The sequence below is a fragment of the Microcaecilia unicolor genome, chromosome 1, assembly GCF_901765095.1.
Source record: "Microcaecilia unicolor chromosome 1, aMicUni1.1, whole genome shotgun sequence".
Lineage (NCBI taxonomy): Eukaryota > Metazoa > Chordata > Amphibia > Gymnophiona > Siphonopidae > Microcaecilia > Microcaecilia unicolor.
Window position 1 is genome coordinate 160,752,697 of NC_044031.1, and position 17,365 is coordinate 160,770,061.

A 17,365-nucleotide genomic window follows, 5' to 3' on the forward strand; every position below is an offset into this window, starting at 1 on the left:
TAACATTTATCCAGTCAATACTGGGGTAATTGGAATCACCCATTATTATATTGTTGCCCAATTTGCCAGCTTTCCTAATCTCTGTAAACATTTCTTCATCTGTTTGTTCATTCTACAAGGATACTCCTTCTCTTCACACATGGAATTTCTATCCATAGTGATTACACGCTGCTATCTGTTTCATGTGGAATGTTTATTTTATTTGACTCAATTCTCTCTTTGGCATATAGTGCAACCTCCCCCCTCCAATTTGATCGACTCTATCACTGCAATACAATTTGTACCCTGTTAACACAGTGTCCCATTGATTGTCCCCTTTCCACCAAGTTTCTGAGATGCCTATTAAATCTTACCTCATCATTTAGTGCTATATTATCTAACTCTCCCATCTTATTTTTAGGCTTCTAGCATTTGTTTACCGGCACTTCATATTGTGTTTTTTCCTTAGATGTACAAACTGCTTAGAAGTTAAAGGGGATAATGTGCATCCTTTATCCTGCTCTCTCATTAAGCACACCTGGCTTACTTTCAGCATTGTTGAAACCTCTCTACTGGAATTCCCTAAAGGTCCTGTTTCCATAGTATTCTTCAAGGATACTCCACACCGAACCATGAGCTCCTGGGCGACTGTTGGCTCCCCACCCCCCCCCCCCCCCCTCCTAGTTCTAGTTCAAAAGCTGCTCTATCTCCTTTTTAAAAGTTAGCGCCAACAGCCTGGTTCCATCCTGGTTAAGGTGGAGCCCATCCTTTCGGAACAGTCTCCCCATTTCTCAGAATGTTGCCCAGTTCCTAACAAACCTAAATCCCTCATCCCTGCCTGTCTTTAGGGTCCTGCGTGTGGAATGGAAAGCATTTCTGAAAATGCTACCCTGGAGGATCTGGATTTCAGCTTTCTACCTAAGAGCCTAAATTTGACCTCCCACATTATGTCATTGGTACCCTCATGTACTAAAACAGCCAGCTCCTCCCCAGCACTATCTAAGATTCTGTCTAGGTGACGCGTAAGGTCCGCCACCTTCGCACCAGGCAGGCAAGTGACTAGGTGATCCTCATGTCCACCAGCCACCCAGCTATCTACATGCCTAATGATCGAATCACCAACTACAACAGCTGCCCTAACCCTTCCCGCCTGAGCAGAAGTTCTTGGAGGCATATCCTCAGTGGGAGAGGATAGCGCATTCCCTGGTGGGCAGGTCCTGGCTACACCAGGGTGATGTTCTCCTTCTAGAAGACCTCCCTTCTCCAAAGCAGTACAGGGGCTGCCAGACTGGTGTTCTGTTTCATTTTCATCTTTGCAAGGTGGGAGGGGGTCAGTGACCACTGAAGGAGCAAGGGGGTGTTATTCCTTTATTCCTGCAGTAGACGTCTGGTAATTTAGGGCACTTTTCTGTGGCTTATTCATTAAGAAAACAGGTCTAGACCAACATGTCCAACTTATAGCCATGGATGTTTTTGTTTTGTTCCATTATGGCAGAAAAACGTCCAAGTGTAAAGAATGCCCAAATCACACTCCTGACACCCCCTTATGATTTGAACGCACTTCTGACAGACTTCATGGAAAAAATGTCTAAAAATTGGTTTTGAAAATACCAGTGTGAACGTTTTTGTGAGAAAAATGTCCAAATGCAGATTAATGCCACTTTGTGGACATTTTTCTCTTTTGAAAATGAGCCCCATTGTCATTGAAATAAAAAGAAGCGCAAGTAATAAGATAGATATTCAGCCCACAGTGGCCAGAGTGTTGTGGGGTTTTTTTTAACTTCAGCTCTTTATAAGATATTAACAAATCAGGTCTCCAAGAAATTTCTTGATAAAGCGTGAAATCAAGCAAAAATCCCACCTGAAACTGAATGATGAATCAAGGTTACAGTATACTTATGGAAAGGGTTCTGGCTCCTGGGCAGATAGGGGAGTGAAGGGCGGGGAATTTTTCAGAGATGTTTGTTGTTGCCTTACTGATGCATGGATGGAAAAACTGTACACTGACTCTGGTATGTTGATCTTTGCTGTTCATGCTCTGACTTTAAAATAAAGAGAAGAAAAAAAAAGAAATCAATCAAAAATAAGTAAATAAGGGGTTGTTTTACTAAGCCACAGCAAAAAAAAATGGCCTGACGTAGTGTGTGCACATGTTTTTGGTGCGTGCCGCGCCAGTTTTTATCGCATCTGGGAAAAAGAGCTTTTTTTTCAATGGGTCAGGAAAAGTAAAATTGAAAGCAGAGCATGCCTATTTATGGCCTGAGCACTTAATGCCACCCACTGATCTAGCGGTAAGGGCTCACACGCTACATGCATGGTGATTAGTCGGCGTATTCCAACTGCCTATTAATTCCAGAAACGCCACACATGGTAGGAAATTTAAAAAATTGTCACAGTGGTATGGACACGCAATAAATCCAAAATTAACGCCAGGGGGCGTGCTAGCCTGGCAGTACTCTCATTTTCGCGTACGCTGCATGCATATAGAGCCTATTGCGCCTTTGTAAAAGGGTCCCTAAGTAAGCAATCAAGCAAATAAATGAGGATGGAGTGGAGGGCTAGGTGGGTTTCAAGGATGGAGGTGGGGGCCCAGTGTGCTTGTTTGCCTAGGGCCCAACAAAGGGTTAATCCAACCTTGGCTATGACATCATTTATTTTGATCCAGTAAATTCGAACAACCTTTAGAAACTGCTTTTATCAACTGCAGCAACTTCAAAATCACTCTTGTATATCAAAAAGACCTTCTAAGGTTGTCAGCTGGATCCAGATTTGACTAACAGGATTGATCCAGTCTTGGGTTTACCTCACTTCATGCAGGGACTTGTAGTCTTGCTTTTCTTAGGGAATGCAATAGGGAAATCAGAACTATGTCCCTGCATGCAATATTCCTGAGGCTTGCAGGTGTCATAAATATTTAGGTGCAGCAGATATATAGTTGTTTCTGGAGGGCTCACAATTTAAATGAAATAAGAGAGAGCTGAAGTGGGATTGAATCTGGGTTCCCAGGTTTATAGTCCACTGCACTGACCACTAGGCTACTCTTCAGATCACCTTTCTGTTTTGCTCAAAATGTTCATAATAACTGTTGCTGTCCACAGAGCCTGCTATTCCTTTCTAGTTCACCTTCTGGGGGGGGGGAGATTTTTGAGGGGGGTCATGCCTTAATCCCTCCAATGGTAAACTGCTCAGTCACAGCAACTTTTTGTACCCTGGACATGATCTAAATAAAAGTGTTTTTTCTTTTTAGACTTGGACGTTTCTTCCAGTTCCATTATTGCTGTTGGACATCCTAATTTTAGGCTCTCTAGTCCCACCCAAAGCACTCCCCCTTACTATTTTGATGAACTGCAGTGTAGGATATCCAAATTCTGCCGTTCCAAAATTGCAATATGGACATTTTGGGCAGATGGACTTTTTTAAATTTTTTTGACAATGTGCCTTGAAAATGAGCACCATAATCTGCCTTCAATTTAACCACCCTATTATTGCAAGAAATTTATTCTACCATTCTGGTTTGCCTGTGTGTCTATTTCTTTCTCAACTGCACTTGCCCTCTCAGCTGCCTATTACAATGTTTCATTGCATCATACTGACATTATGAGCATCTTACATGCCTATGTTATTTGAATTCTCTAATAAGTACATAAATACCACCATACTCGGAAAAGATCAAGGGTCCATCAAGCCCAGCATCCTGTGTCTGACAGCACCCAATCCAGGCTTCAAGAACCCAGCAAACTCCTCCCCCCCCCCCCCCCCAAAAAAAAAAAAATGTAATAATGTTCAATGGACTTTTCCCTCAGGAATCTGTCCAAAACCCCTTTAAATTCCGTAAGGCCAGCTGCTGTCACTGCATTCTCCGGCAACGAGTTCCAGAGTCTAACTACACGCTGAGTAAAGAAAAACTTTCTCCTATTTGTTTTAAATCTACCATATTCTAGCTTCATCTTGTTTTGTTGTTTTGTTTTGTTGTTGTTTGAAAGTGTAAACAATCGCTTCACATCTGTCCGCTCTAATCCGCTCATTATCTTGTACACTTCTATCATATCACCCCTCAGCCGCCTTTTCTCCAAGCTGAAGCTGTGCCATTTGTATTGTATTGACCTCATTTTTATCATATCTTATATGAATGTTCTAATACATTTAGGGGCCCTTTTACTAAGCTGCGTAGGTGTCTACGTGCAAATTCGGAACTACCGCTTGGCCCGGGCAATAATTTCAATTCTTTACATGTGCCCACTACTCGCAACGGAAAATTTCCGGCGTGCGGTGCTAACCGGGCAGAAATCGACATTATACGCGTGCTGACAATTACCACCCGGTTAACGCATGAGACCACTAAGTCAATTGGTGACGGTAAGGTCTCAGGGCCAAAATGGATGCGTGCCAATTTGCATTTTGCCGCACATCCATTTCCGGCCCAAAAAAGGCCTTTTTTGCAGATGCACTGAAAAATGAACCTGCACGCATCCATTACACACGTCTACATCAGCACAGGCCACTTTTTGGCGCACCTTAGTAAAAGGACCCTTTATTTATTATTTATCAGAATTTATTAACTGCCTTTATTGCCTATTAAAGGATTTCATTTGTATTGTGCTGACATAATAAGTATCATCCCCCGGATTCTATGTAGTACACCTAGAGGTCTGCACTGAAATCCAGGCATATTCTATAACAGTGTGTGTAACTTAATTGGCTTAAGCTAATCAGCATTGATAACAGCACTTAACATGCAAAAATGAGCACCAGTTGGTAATAATTAGAATTTACAAGCACAACTCGCTAAGTGTATTCTGTAATGAACACAATGGACACCTAAATTCTAACGCATGCAGTCCAAACAGGGCATAGCTATGGGTGGGGAAATGGGCATTTTGTGAGCGTTCCAAAATTTATGCTCATATTTATAGAATATTGCCCAATGCATGTAAATCTACACACAGGGATTTATGCCACGTTTTCGTTGATATAAATGGAGGCACGTAGTTTTAGGCACTGGGATATCAATTAAGCATCTCTATATATAAAAGGCAACCCCAACGTTCTGAAGCCTCCACGGAAGTTGAGGCGCCCGAGATATCCGGTGTGCCCTGGAGTGTCTGCACCGCCCTCGCGTCAAAACGTCATGACATCGAGGGCGGAGCTATGACACTCGAGGGCCGAAACGGAAACGCCACAGCGAACAAGGCAAGTAGCTCGGAGGGACGGAGGGAGGGGGCCCCTTGCTAGCGCCCGTTTCATTCCGCTCAGAAACGGGCATTTTTTCCTAGTATTCTATATATCGTGCCTAAATCTAGGCGCCACTTATAGAATATGCTTAGGCAAAAAGGTTTACCGTATTGATTTTTTAGGTGCCTTATATAGGATCTGGCCCCATTTCTGTATTATATGAATGCTCTGTGCTGCCTATTATGGTGTATTATTTGTGTTCTGTTGACATCTGTCATATTTCTATTATATGATTGTTCTACTATGCTGTTTTAATGTATATAGTTCTAACATGCTTATGTTATTCCTATTAATACGATTCAATTTGCCTGTCTCCAAGTTTACATCATTGATTGTATTTATGCTGATATTTCAACATTTTACTATTGTTATGCTGTTTTCAAAAATTGTAAGTTTTATGTCAAGCTATACCTACTGTACACCACCTTTTGTGAATCTCTTCATAAAAGCGATTAATAAATCCCAACAAATAAATAAATTTATACCATTTTGGCAGCAAATATTTTTTCCTCAGATCAGTACTGACCGCAGTGTGAATACTAACATGAAAAATGTCATACTCTAAAAGCACTTGCATTAATATTCATTAGAAAAGATCTACAAGGTGGGCCCTACACTGCTGGCACAGTTCCTTTTCCAAAGGAATGTATCATTAATTTTTTTTCACTTATTTTCAGGTTTATTAAGATTGGTGACAAAGAATGTGAATTTAACAAGAATTTCCGTCTCATTCTTCATACAAAGCTGGCTAATCCTCACTACAAACCAGAATTGCAAGCCCAAACTACCATCATTAATTTTACTGTCACCACAGATGGGCTAGAAGACCAGCTGCTGGCTGAGGTGGTCAGCATTGAGAGACCAGATTTAGAAAATTTGAAGGTAAAAGCATTATGTAAAAACATATTTTTTCCCTTAAGGATTTAGACGTAGATGAGAGAGGATTCTTCTACCTACAACATTCTAAAGGTTTTCTAATACCATTGCAATTTTCTGTTAAGAAAACTCAGATAGACCCCCCCCCACACACACACACACACTTTAATCAATAAGTTATTTTAGAAGCCCTGTTCACAATTTGAATATACATAAACCAGCATTCAGATGTGTATATTGCATCAGGGGCGTAGCCAGCCTTCCGTGGGGGAGGGGTCCAGAGCCCGGGGGGAGGGGGCACATTTTAGCCCTCCCCCTGCGCCGCCCCCCCACTGCCGACATTGCCGCCCCCCCTCCCGCCACGAACCCGCCGCCGCTGCAGTCTACCTTTACTTTTGCTGGCGGGGGATCCCACTCCCCGCCAGCCGACGTGTTCTTCTCAGTCGCTTCCTGCTCTTCAATTTGTTTGCTGTGCAGGACGTCAGCAAACAAATTGAAGAGCAGGAAGGACTGAGAAGACGTCGGCTGGCGGGGAGTGCGATCCCCCGCCAAGAAAAGTAAAGGTAGGCGGGGGCAGGTTCGCCGGGAGGGGGGTCCTGGGGTGAATCTGCGGGGGCCCCGGCCCCCTCAGGCCCCACGTAGCTACGCCACTGTATTGCATACACATCTAAATCCCAATTTTAGAAAGTTAGAATATACCTGTCCAATACATATTGCAAGGGATGGGGTCTGGGTGTGTTTTGGATGGGCTAGAACAGAGGTAAAATATAAACATGCATTCCCCTGAGATCAACTTCAGGATTAACACCTGTTCCCAGAGATATCTAGGGTATATAAAGGTGCTTGTGTTATACAGCATTCTACTAGAGGAATTAGAGGAAGTTTCTCCCTTAATCTCCCAATGTTTTTTGTTCCCCCCTCCCTGAAAGCAATACTAGCAAATGATATGAGGCACTGTGACAGCTTGGACAAATATAAACATGTACAGTAGGTTTCTAAAAGGGCAGACATACATACATGCATATGTTGCTCTTTGTACATTACTAATTGTGTCTGATATCATGGAATGATTATGTCATAACCAAACTCTGTAAGCCACATTGAGCCTGCAAATAGGTGAGAAAATGTGGGGTACAAGTGCAATAAATAAATAAATAAATGACCTTGTTGATATTTTGGACATTTGACAATGCAAAATGAGGGCTGCTATCACATGTAGCTAACACATAAATGTCCATTCTGGCATGTATTTTAGAAAAGGCTCTGTTTTTGCAGATCTGTTTCTAAAATACCAGTAGAAATTGATATGTCTCAATCTGGATATCTCAATTCCAATTTTTAAATTCTTTCTAAAATCTGCTTTCACATGAGTGATGATGACACTTGCATAAACTGTGCTTTACAGATAACATTGTTTTGCAGTTAAGTATTAGCAAATAGGGGCTGTGCTGTCGAATAAACTGGTTATGGTTTAAGTGCATCTCCATGGGCTATCCAGTCTGCTCATCTGTGCCATCTACTATCCCTTCCTCTCCCATTTTGATCGTATGTATGTGTTCCAAGTTTGATTGAATTCAGACACGTTATTTGCCTCCACCAGGAGCCCATTTTATGAATTCACCTCCCTTTCAGTAAAGAGGTATTTCCTTTGCAAATCTGTCCATATAGAGAGAGCTGCAACTACTTGGAAAAACCCTACAAAAGGTGATATTCCTAGGAATACCCAGCTATGCCCTTTCTATAGGCCATGATATGGGGGGGAGGGATGAGGGTGTGATCTCAAGTAGTTGGGATGTAACACTAGCACCAGGCAGACTTTTACATGTATTTCCTGAAAACAAAGAAATATCAGGATCAACCATGTATATTTTATGTCACATTTATATCGATGCTATGAATGTAGATGATGTGTGTATTAATAGGGGAGGAAAAGATATCTTAAGATTGAACCTAGCAAATAAAATGTTTTTAGTAAGCATTATTGTTGCTTTGTTGGTATAATCATGACTGATAATGAATGTGACTATGTTGTAGCCATAATAATAAAACCACTCTTCAGATTATTATTATTTGTTACATTTGTACCCCACATTTTCCCACCTATTTGCAGGCTCAATGTGGCTTACATAGTTCCGTGAGGCGTTAGTCGCCTCCGGTGATGAAATACAAAGTGGTGTTATTATCAAAGAGGTTCATGTGTTACAAACACATTAGGAGAATCGTAGAGAAGAAGAGTTATAAAGTGTTCAATATGGCTTTGGTTTCGTTGTGTTGCTGGGTTCAGGCACCTAAGTTGGGTCAGTAGGGTATGCCTTTTCGAACAGGTTGAGGTATGAAATGCTGTTAATGCATAAGTAATGCCACACTGGGAAAAGACCAAAGGTCCATTGAGCCCAGCATCCTGTCCACGACAGCGGCCAATCCAGGCCAAGGGCACCTGGCGAGCTTCCCAAACGTACAAACATTCTATACATGTTATTCCTAGAATTGTGGATTTTTCCAAGTCCATTTAGTAGTGGTTTATGGACTTGTCCTTTAGGAAACCGTCTAACCCCTTTTTAAACTCTGCAACCGCCTTCACCACGTTCTCCGGCAACGAATTCCAGAGTTTAATTATGCGTTGGGTGAAGAAACATTTTCTCCGACTTGTTTTAAATTTACTACACTGTAGTTTCATCTCATGCCCCCTAGTCCTAGTATTTTTGGAAAGCGTGAACAGATGCTTCACATCCACCTGTTCCACTCCACTCAATATTTTATATACCTCTATCATGTCTCCCCTCAGCCGTCTCTTCTCCAAGCTGAAAATCCCTAGCCTCCTTAGTCTTTCTTAATAGGGAAGTCGTCCCATCCCCACTATCATTTTAGTCGCCCTTTGCTGCACCTTTTCCAATTGTACTATATGTTTCTTGAGATGTGGCGACCAGAACTGAACACAGTACTCAAGGTGCGGTCGCCCCATGGAGCGATACAACGGCATTATAACATCCTCACACCTGTTTTCCATACCTTTCCTAATAATACCAAACATACTATTAGCTTTCCTAGCCGCAGCAAGCAGCACACTGAGCAGAAGGTTTCAGTGTATTATTGACGACGACACCCAGATCCCTTTTTTGGTCCGTAACTCCTAATGTGGAACCTTGCATGATGTAGCTATAATTCGCGTTCTTTTTTCCCCCACATGCATCACCTTGCACTTGCTCACATTAAACGTCATCTGCCATTTAGCCGCCTAGTCTCCCAGTCTTGTAAGGTCCTTCTGTAATTTTTCACAATCCTGTTGCAAGTTAACGACTTTGAATAACTTTGTGTCATCAGCAAATTTAATTACCTCGTTGAGGTATTATGTTCCAAGACTGCACCATATACAACTGCCTATATGGAGTTGACATGGTAGCAAATCGCGGACTGCCCTGTTTGCCATACCAGTGTTTAATCATGCAGGAGTGCACTCTGCACAGAATGGTGGATGTGGCTCTGGTCAACCAGGGCCACTGAGGGGGGGGGGCAGGGGGGCAAGATTACCCTAGCCTGGCCTCCAAGAGGGGCCCGGTGCCGGGGTCTGTTTCTCTCCTCCTCCTGTGTGTCAGGACCCAGTTGATTGCATTAACGCAATCAACCCGGGTCCCAGCACACAGGAGCAGGAGAGTGACAGACCAAGGGAGCAGCAGACACAAGAAGGAAAAGGGGGCGTGGGGCGGCGGCAGCTCGAGGGGGAGGGGTGGCAGCGGCCCTGCCTCAGTCTAGGCTCTGTCTTTCCGTGGCTCTGGTTCTGGCCGCCTTGTTGGGCAGACTGGATGGACCCTGAAGGTTTTTATTTGCCATCATTTTCTACGTTACTATATTACATCAAGAGCCTTTAAAGTACAACCTGAAACAAAGGCCTCCAAAGTGCAGCTCCAAATCTATACTGAATATTGGAGGGAGGGAGAACACACCATTAAATTCCTTCAGGAATGTTTTCCATTTTGCTAAATCTTCTTGCACATTTCAGAGTTAACCCTGATGTTGATCTTGCATGATACCTTTTATTGCAAGTGTGAGGCAGCAGAAAACTCATCCCATAGGAACATAGGATGAAAATGCTAAATTTCCTATCAAGGACCTTCTATGCTGGGGGTTACTTTCTTAGTCTTAAGTGCCTTCTGATTCAAGGATGAAAGTTTGTCTGTGAGCAGCCTAGAGACCACAGAGAAGGAGTTGCATTCTGTTCCAAAAAATGTTATGTTGCTGGAGGAAGGTTGTAATTTATCCAAGACCAGAGAAACTCCAGAATCACAAGACAGTTCCTGAAAAGACTAAAACAAGTATGTCCACTCATTTGATCTGCTTTGACCAACAGGGCATCATCCAAATAGTGGACAATTCAGTCACTGTTTGTCCATTGTACCAATACCCAGTGAACAAATGAACTGAACATCTTGAAAGTCATGAGACATGCTTTATCATAGTAGTAGCCCCCCCCCCCCCCCAAATTTGATACCCAAGATATGAAAGGTCCTCCGTGTGCACAGGAAGCAGACAAAAGGTTGATTCAATGTCAGCCTTTGTCTTAAGAGCCCTATAACTGTCCTCTGACAGCCTCGCACTAGTTTATAATGTGATCCTAAAATGTGTTTAATGCTTTTACTGTTATTCTCACTTCAAAGGATTTTCATTGCTGCAGTTCTCACTGCAAAGATACGTGAGCAATGCATTGTGTGTAATGTAGTTCACAGGCAATGTAGCCACACTTGCTTGCCTGTACAAGAACTCTTATCATTGGTTTGTGCGGCGGCCCAGACCTCCTCTCTTTCTCATGCCTGTTTTTTTCAAAATCGCTAAGCAGCAACTGGGATCGATAAGGGAAGGGCTTTTATCTTGGAGTTAGTGTAGCTGGGCCTAAGACAGGATGCACAATAGGGTATCTGGAACAGGTGTATATGGGTCTGGTTGTTATAGGAAGTTTATTAAGATGTTAGGAGGGGTCTCATGATGCTCACTGGCTGAACAGATGCCCTGCTAACCAACTCTGGAGTACTCACCCACTATTAAATCTGTCCAAACTCCACTCAACTTACAGCAGCATATAGAGGAAACATCCCAGTATTGATCAGTGAGTATTCTGTGGTGCAATCTTCAAGAAATGACCCCCCCCCCCCCCCCCAAAAAAAAAAAAAAGAAAATTGTTATCAGGGGGCAAAATTTTTTTTGTAAAAACACATATAATGCACGTGTTGTGGGCTAGATTCTATATATGGCACCTGAAACTTCCACACGGAAAAAAAATATGCCTAGGCATATTCTGTAAAGTATGCCTAAATTTTATAGAATATGCTTAAATTTCCATGCGGTATATAGAATACGCCGAGCGCCTGTGCGTATGACCAAATTTAGTTGTGGCCATTTATGCCATGTTTTACTTGGCGTAAATCTTGACACCTAAATTAAGCGCAGAGCAGATGTATTCTATAACAACGCACATAGATTTCCGAAATGCTCTTGTCGTACCCATGACCATGCCCACTTTTCAACTATGCATCTTAGAATTTAACTGCACCACACTACAGAATACACTTAGTGAGTTTTGCACATAAATCTAAATGCAAATTAATGCTGAGAATTGCTTGTTAACATCCAATTGACAGCTCTGATTAGCTAGTTAACCAATTAAGTTACGAGCATTGTTATAGAATACACTTCGATATCCACATGGAAATTTAAGATGCGATTTATAGAATCTGGCAGTATATGCGTAAGAATATGATACACAAATGGACTCAAATAAATGCATAAAAGAAAACTCACACATTTTCCTTCTAGCATATTTCTAATTACTGACCACTTGTTATGGTTATAAAATCATAAATTAATTTGGAAATTAATAAATTCAAGTCCTGTCGCTGTATTCCCCCATAAAAGAAAACTAAATTATCATCTTTTGGGGACATCTTTGAATGCATAACAACTGCAAACTAGTACAAAAGCCAACTGTATCTTCATCAGCTACACAAGTGTCTGTTCCATTATGATAGTGCAAGAGTTCTGCTTTAATTCCATTTATATTTGATCATAATGTATGATTTATTTCCATACTTCACTCTAATTCATCCGCAGCAGACCACATCTTGTAGTAGGGTAGGGCAGTGTACCGAGGGCAATTAGCATTTGAATTGGAAAAAATGATGATTTTGCTTTTTGAATGCTATTGATAAGCATTCATTGTCTGCTGCAGAATACAACTGAGCACATTTTATGTATTCTTCCTGATTAACAAAATCAAAATCTGTCAACTAAACATGGCAATCTTGCATGGGATTGAGAAAATTATGAGTAAAATCATTATTTAATTTTCAAGAGAGAGTGCCATGAAACTATGAGGTTCTGGATCAGTTTTGATTATTCCAGAACACTTCAGTAACATCTAAGTTTCTTATAGCCTCTGGCGTTCAAATAATGTGGATAAATACTGTTTGCAAACCAGACTGTGTAGGTTTTCAGATGCGATTAGGAAACTTAATTTAGGGTGAACAGTTTAACAGCCCTCTGCAAGCAACGTGCTGGTTACCTGTCTGGCTAAATGTTCTCTTTTCTTTGACTAGGTTGGGTTTAATAATATGATTTTGTGCAGTTCAAGTTGTTGATGAAGTCACATGTAACAAAGCTGAGAATGATCGGGGAAATTGTTGGAAAACCAGGGAAGGAGTGTGCATATCAATCAGGGGTATATACATGTGCCTATTGCATGAGAGCCTGCTCTTGAAGGCTATACAAAAGTGAATGTGTTAGAGCATATACATCTCTTCAAGAAGATGATTTTTCATGGAATGACTATAGTTGTTTTAGGGGCTGTATCTTTATATAAACAGATGTCCTGGGAACCTGTCATGCTCTGCCAGATATACCACATACTACACAACAGTATAAAATATGTAAAAAGAAGCAAACAGAATGATCTACTGTATGGGGTTGCATTCTACCTACAAAACAGAACATAAATTTAAATAGTTTGCCAGGCTTGATTCACAGGGATGTTTGGCCTTGACAAGGATATAAGGAAGAGTCAAGTAAAGAGGTGATTGTTAAGTATGGCACCAATGCAGTTAAAATTTGCCTTATTTATTGACACCTCCTTGTATATTGTAATATATTTTGTGTCACAGACTTTAATTTTAAATAGAATGTAAATCAAAACTGTCATGCAGATTATGCTGTCCTTGTAAAGGTGTGCGGCTGGAGTGCAGTTTTATGTCATCCTTCAAGCAAGTCCACCCCCTTATTTTTTTTGCAGTAGCAAATTGCAGTGCAATAATGTAATACACTTGAACAGAGGAGCCTTAGCTGCTCTAGCTTTAATTTCCAGGTGAGAAGATGAGCAAAAACCAGGAACCCTCTTTTTCAAATCCTATTTCTAACACTCATTGTGATTACCCTAGGCAAGTCACACACTCATTGTTTCAGATACCCAGATTTGAACCTCTTAGACACCAGGCTGCATTGTAGTAAATATGGCCACAAAGACTGGCAAAGAGAATGACTGCCCTGGGTAACAGGCTGCCTTTTGAGTCAGGCTGTGAGCACAGAAACCTCAAAGGAATAGTTGGCACCATTTTGTCCAACAATTGCCCAGATTTCAGTAATGAGTAATGTACTGGTTCCCAGACTGAGTCATGACTCTAAATACTACTACTACTACTAATCATTTCTATAGCGCTACTAGACGTACGCAGTGCTGTACACATTATATGCAGGTACGTTCTCTGTCGCTAGAGGGCTCACAATCTAATTTTTTGTACCTGGGGCAATGGAGGGTTAAGTGACTTGCCCAAGCTCACAAAGAGCTGCAATGGGAATCAAACCCAAGTTGCCAGGATCAAAACCCACTACACTAACCGTCAGGCTACTCTTCCATTCACATTATCAGTGTATAGGGCCTGAGAAACAGAATCACTGCCCCTCCCTCTGGACTTCCATTGGAACCTATTGCCAGTCAGTACTGATTCTGTCAGTCGGTGAGAATTCACAAGCACCCCCTCCTGAGTCAGCTTTCTGTTAAGACTGGAAACCCATGCAGAATACTGGGGTCTGTGAATGCACGCTGACTGACAAGCCCTCTGCAAACTTCTGTCAATGTTGCTACACTTGTGCTTCCATTGTGCTGCTTTGGACGAGTAAGAGGAGGAGGAGAAAGTAAACCGAGAAGGAGACCTGCTACTTTGTTTTCATCTTAAGACCCCGATGCTCAAAAGTAAATGCGGGTTCAAGAAGTTATTAGCGCCGTACTAGTGCCCGCATTTACCTGTGCAGAATGTTTAGAGGGGTCTGGGCCCGGAGGCTCAAAATTCCAGCACTGTTCTAAATAGTGTCAGAAAAATACCGCTGGAACAGCGCAGAAAAACAACGCCCTAATGCTCAACTCTAATGAGATGCAAATCAAGGCGTGCTTATAGCGTTGAACATTACAGAGTTTGGCAGGAGGACTGTGTTTGGCACAAGCGCAGAAGAGTTCCGCACTAAGCTCAGCTCCTGTACACATGCACCTGGTAAAACCCAAATGTGAAGCATACATTTGACGTCTGTTTTCTGTGGCCTAAATATAAGTTTTTTTAATTTCTTCAGCTTGGACACTTATGATTTAGATGCAGGAAACAGACGCCAGCCAATGTGTGCTTTCACTAGGAGTTTTTAATTTTTATTTATTTTTTTTTGTTGTTGTTAGTATGGACACTTTATATTTAAAGCAGGAAAGAGATGCCAATGTGTGGGGTCTGCTATTTCTCACAACCAGCACTTAAGGGCTTCCTTGGGCTTCCCTCTGCTTCCAAGAGCAATCAAAACCAGCAGATTTTGCAGAAAGAAGTATGAGAGAATCATGGGAAATCCTCTCTTGCAACACCCTAATGTCTCCTCCGACCTGGCGTTATATTTTGTAGTGGTAAGGCAGTTTTATTTTGGGTGCTGTTTTCTGAGCATTGGGGAAGAATACAAAATGACCTCATTAGCATGTGCTTGACTACATTTGTATGCTGTGTTAAGGCCTGGTATGCTTGTTGTTTGCAGCGCTAGACCTCTCTGAACATTCTGCACAGGTAAATTTAGGGTGCTAGTATGGTGCTAATGGCGTCTAACACCCGCGTTTACTTTTGAGCATCTGATCCCTAGCACGGCAAACAATGAGCGCACCAGGCCTTAGCGCAGGTAGCATGCAAACGTAATCAAGCTCATGAAAATGAGATAATTTTGTATTCCTCTTCAATGCTCAGAAAAGATCGCCCAAAACAAAACTGCCTTATCGCTGCAATAAATAACGCCAGGTTGGAGCAGGTGTAAAGGTGTTGAAAGAGAGGATTTCCCATGATTCTCTTGCTTCTCTCATGATTCTTTCTGCAAACTCTGTTGGTTGTGATTGCTCTTGGACGCAGAAGGAAGCCCGTGCAAGCCCTTAAGCACTGGTTGTGAGAAACAGCAGACCCCACACATTGGCATCTCTTTAAACGTCCATGCTAACAAAAAAATAAATAATAATAATGCCCAGTGAAAGCACACATCGGCATCTGTTTCCTGCATCTAAATATAAGCGTCAAAGCTGAAAAAATTGAAAATGCTTATATTTAGGCCACAGAAAACAGACGCCAATGTGTGCTTCACGTTCGGGTTTTAGCAGGCACATGTACACAGGAGCTGAGCTTAACGCAGAATTCTTCTGTGCATGAACCAAGCACAATCCTCCCACCGAACTCCCTAATGCTTAATGCAATAAGCACACCTATATTTGCATCTCATTAGCATTGAAGGTGTTGTTTTTATGCGCTGTTCCGGCAGTATTTTTACGGTGCTTTTCAGAACAGTACTGGAGTTTAGAGCATCGGGGCCTGAATGTGTATCATGTGAATTTTCAGTTGTTAAAATGGGGTCAAATAGGATAAAAGTTTCAGAAGCATCAGTGTAATGTGTTGCATAGTGCCCTGATTTAGGATCATGCAAAAGTAACATAAATATTAGAGGTTCAGGGTTCTCTTTAGGGACTCTCATATGAATTGGAACAGATATTTAATTACCTTCTTGCATAAAATTACTGTTTCTTTTCCAGTCTGTACTGACCAAACAACAGAACACTTTTAAGATTGAGCTGAAGCATCTGGAGGAGGAGCTCCTGAGTCGCCTGTCAGCTGCAGAGGGCAATTTCTTGGGTGACACAGAACTAGTGGAGAAACTTGAAACAACTAAGTCCACAGCAGCAGAAATAGAGCACAAGGTAAAACTGCAGTGTTTCAGAACAAAGTGAAATGAAATTTTAAACAATGTAAATCGCTCAAAGCTGTTATTAATGTTATTTTTGTGTGAATCTCATGGGGTCAGAATTGACCATAAAGCTTTTTATAACCACCAGCATAGAAATATAGAAAACAATGACAAATAAAGACCACACAGCTTATCCAATCTGCCCATTCATCCCAACTAATAATCTGTATAATCCTTTCCTCGCCCTTAGAAATCCTCTGTGCTTGTCCCATGGTTTCTTGAATTCAGTACAGGGACCGACACTCAAAACTTACCAGGCTTGCAACGTTTTGTTTAGACTCGTTTTAGCCAATTTAGTGTGCATATTATTATACAACTATTGCACAAAGGGTTTCATCATTGCTTTTACCGTTCATGAAAGCAGCAACTGAAAATGCAATTCAAATGTATTAAACTGCACTCCGTGTGTTGCACCGACATTTCCAACAAATGCATAGAAAGGAGTGCCTACCTGTAACATTCAAAATTTTCCGACAGGTCTGAAGGTGTTGTTGCATGAGGGTGACTTCTCGATGGAGCAGTCTGCTAACATTTTTTAAGCATGGGTGTGGGAATTATGCCATGTGCATGTATTTATTTGTGTATGTTCTGCCTGTAGAAAAAGGAAAGCAGCAGTATGCTTGCATTTTTTAATACTATCTGCATGTTTGTGGGGAATGTGCCATGTCCATGTATTGTATGTGGGGAAATGTGCCATGTACGTTTAGTATATGTGTGTGTTCTGCACATAACAGTAGTATAAAAATGTGTTGTGGAACAATAAACAATGAAGCGCACACCTGTGATGCAGTTGTTGCAATTCTGCTTTTTTTCTTGGGCATGCGCAGAACGTTAACATTTACCGCGAGACCTTTATTTGCATGTGCTAGGCGCTTTCTCTAGCGAGCTGCATGTAAACTTTCCATATATCACATAAGTACATAAGTACATAAGTAGTGCCATACTGGGAAAGACCAAAGGTCCATCTAGCCCAGCATCCTGTCACCGACAGTGG

At 41.7% G+C, this 17,365-nt stretch overlaps 1 protein-coding gene across 1 annotated transcript in view; it reads left to right on the plus strand.

Annotated features, from left to right (window-relative positions):
* DNAH11 (dynein axonemal heavy chain 11) overlaps nt 1-17,365 on the plus strand; it is a 708,797-nt gene that overhangs the window by 571,761 nt on the left and 119,671 nt on the right. Inside the window, exons 64-65 of the mRNA XM_030201723.1 lie at nt 5,889-6,093; nt 16,160-16,324. Coding sequence (XP_030057583.1) covers nt 5,889-6,093; nt 16,160-16,324 — 370 coding nt within the window. The remainder of the gene's footprint in view (nt 1-5,888; nt 6,094-16,159; nt 16,325-17,365) is intronic.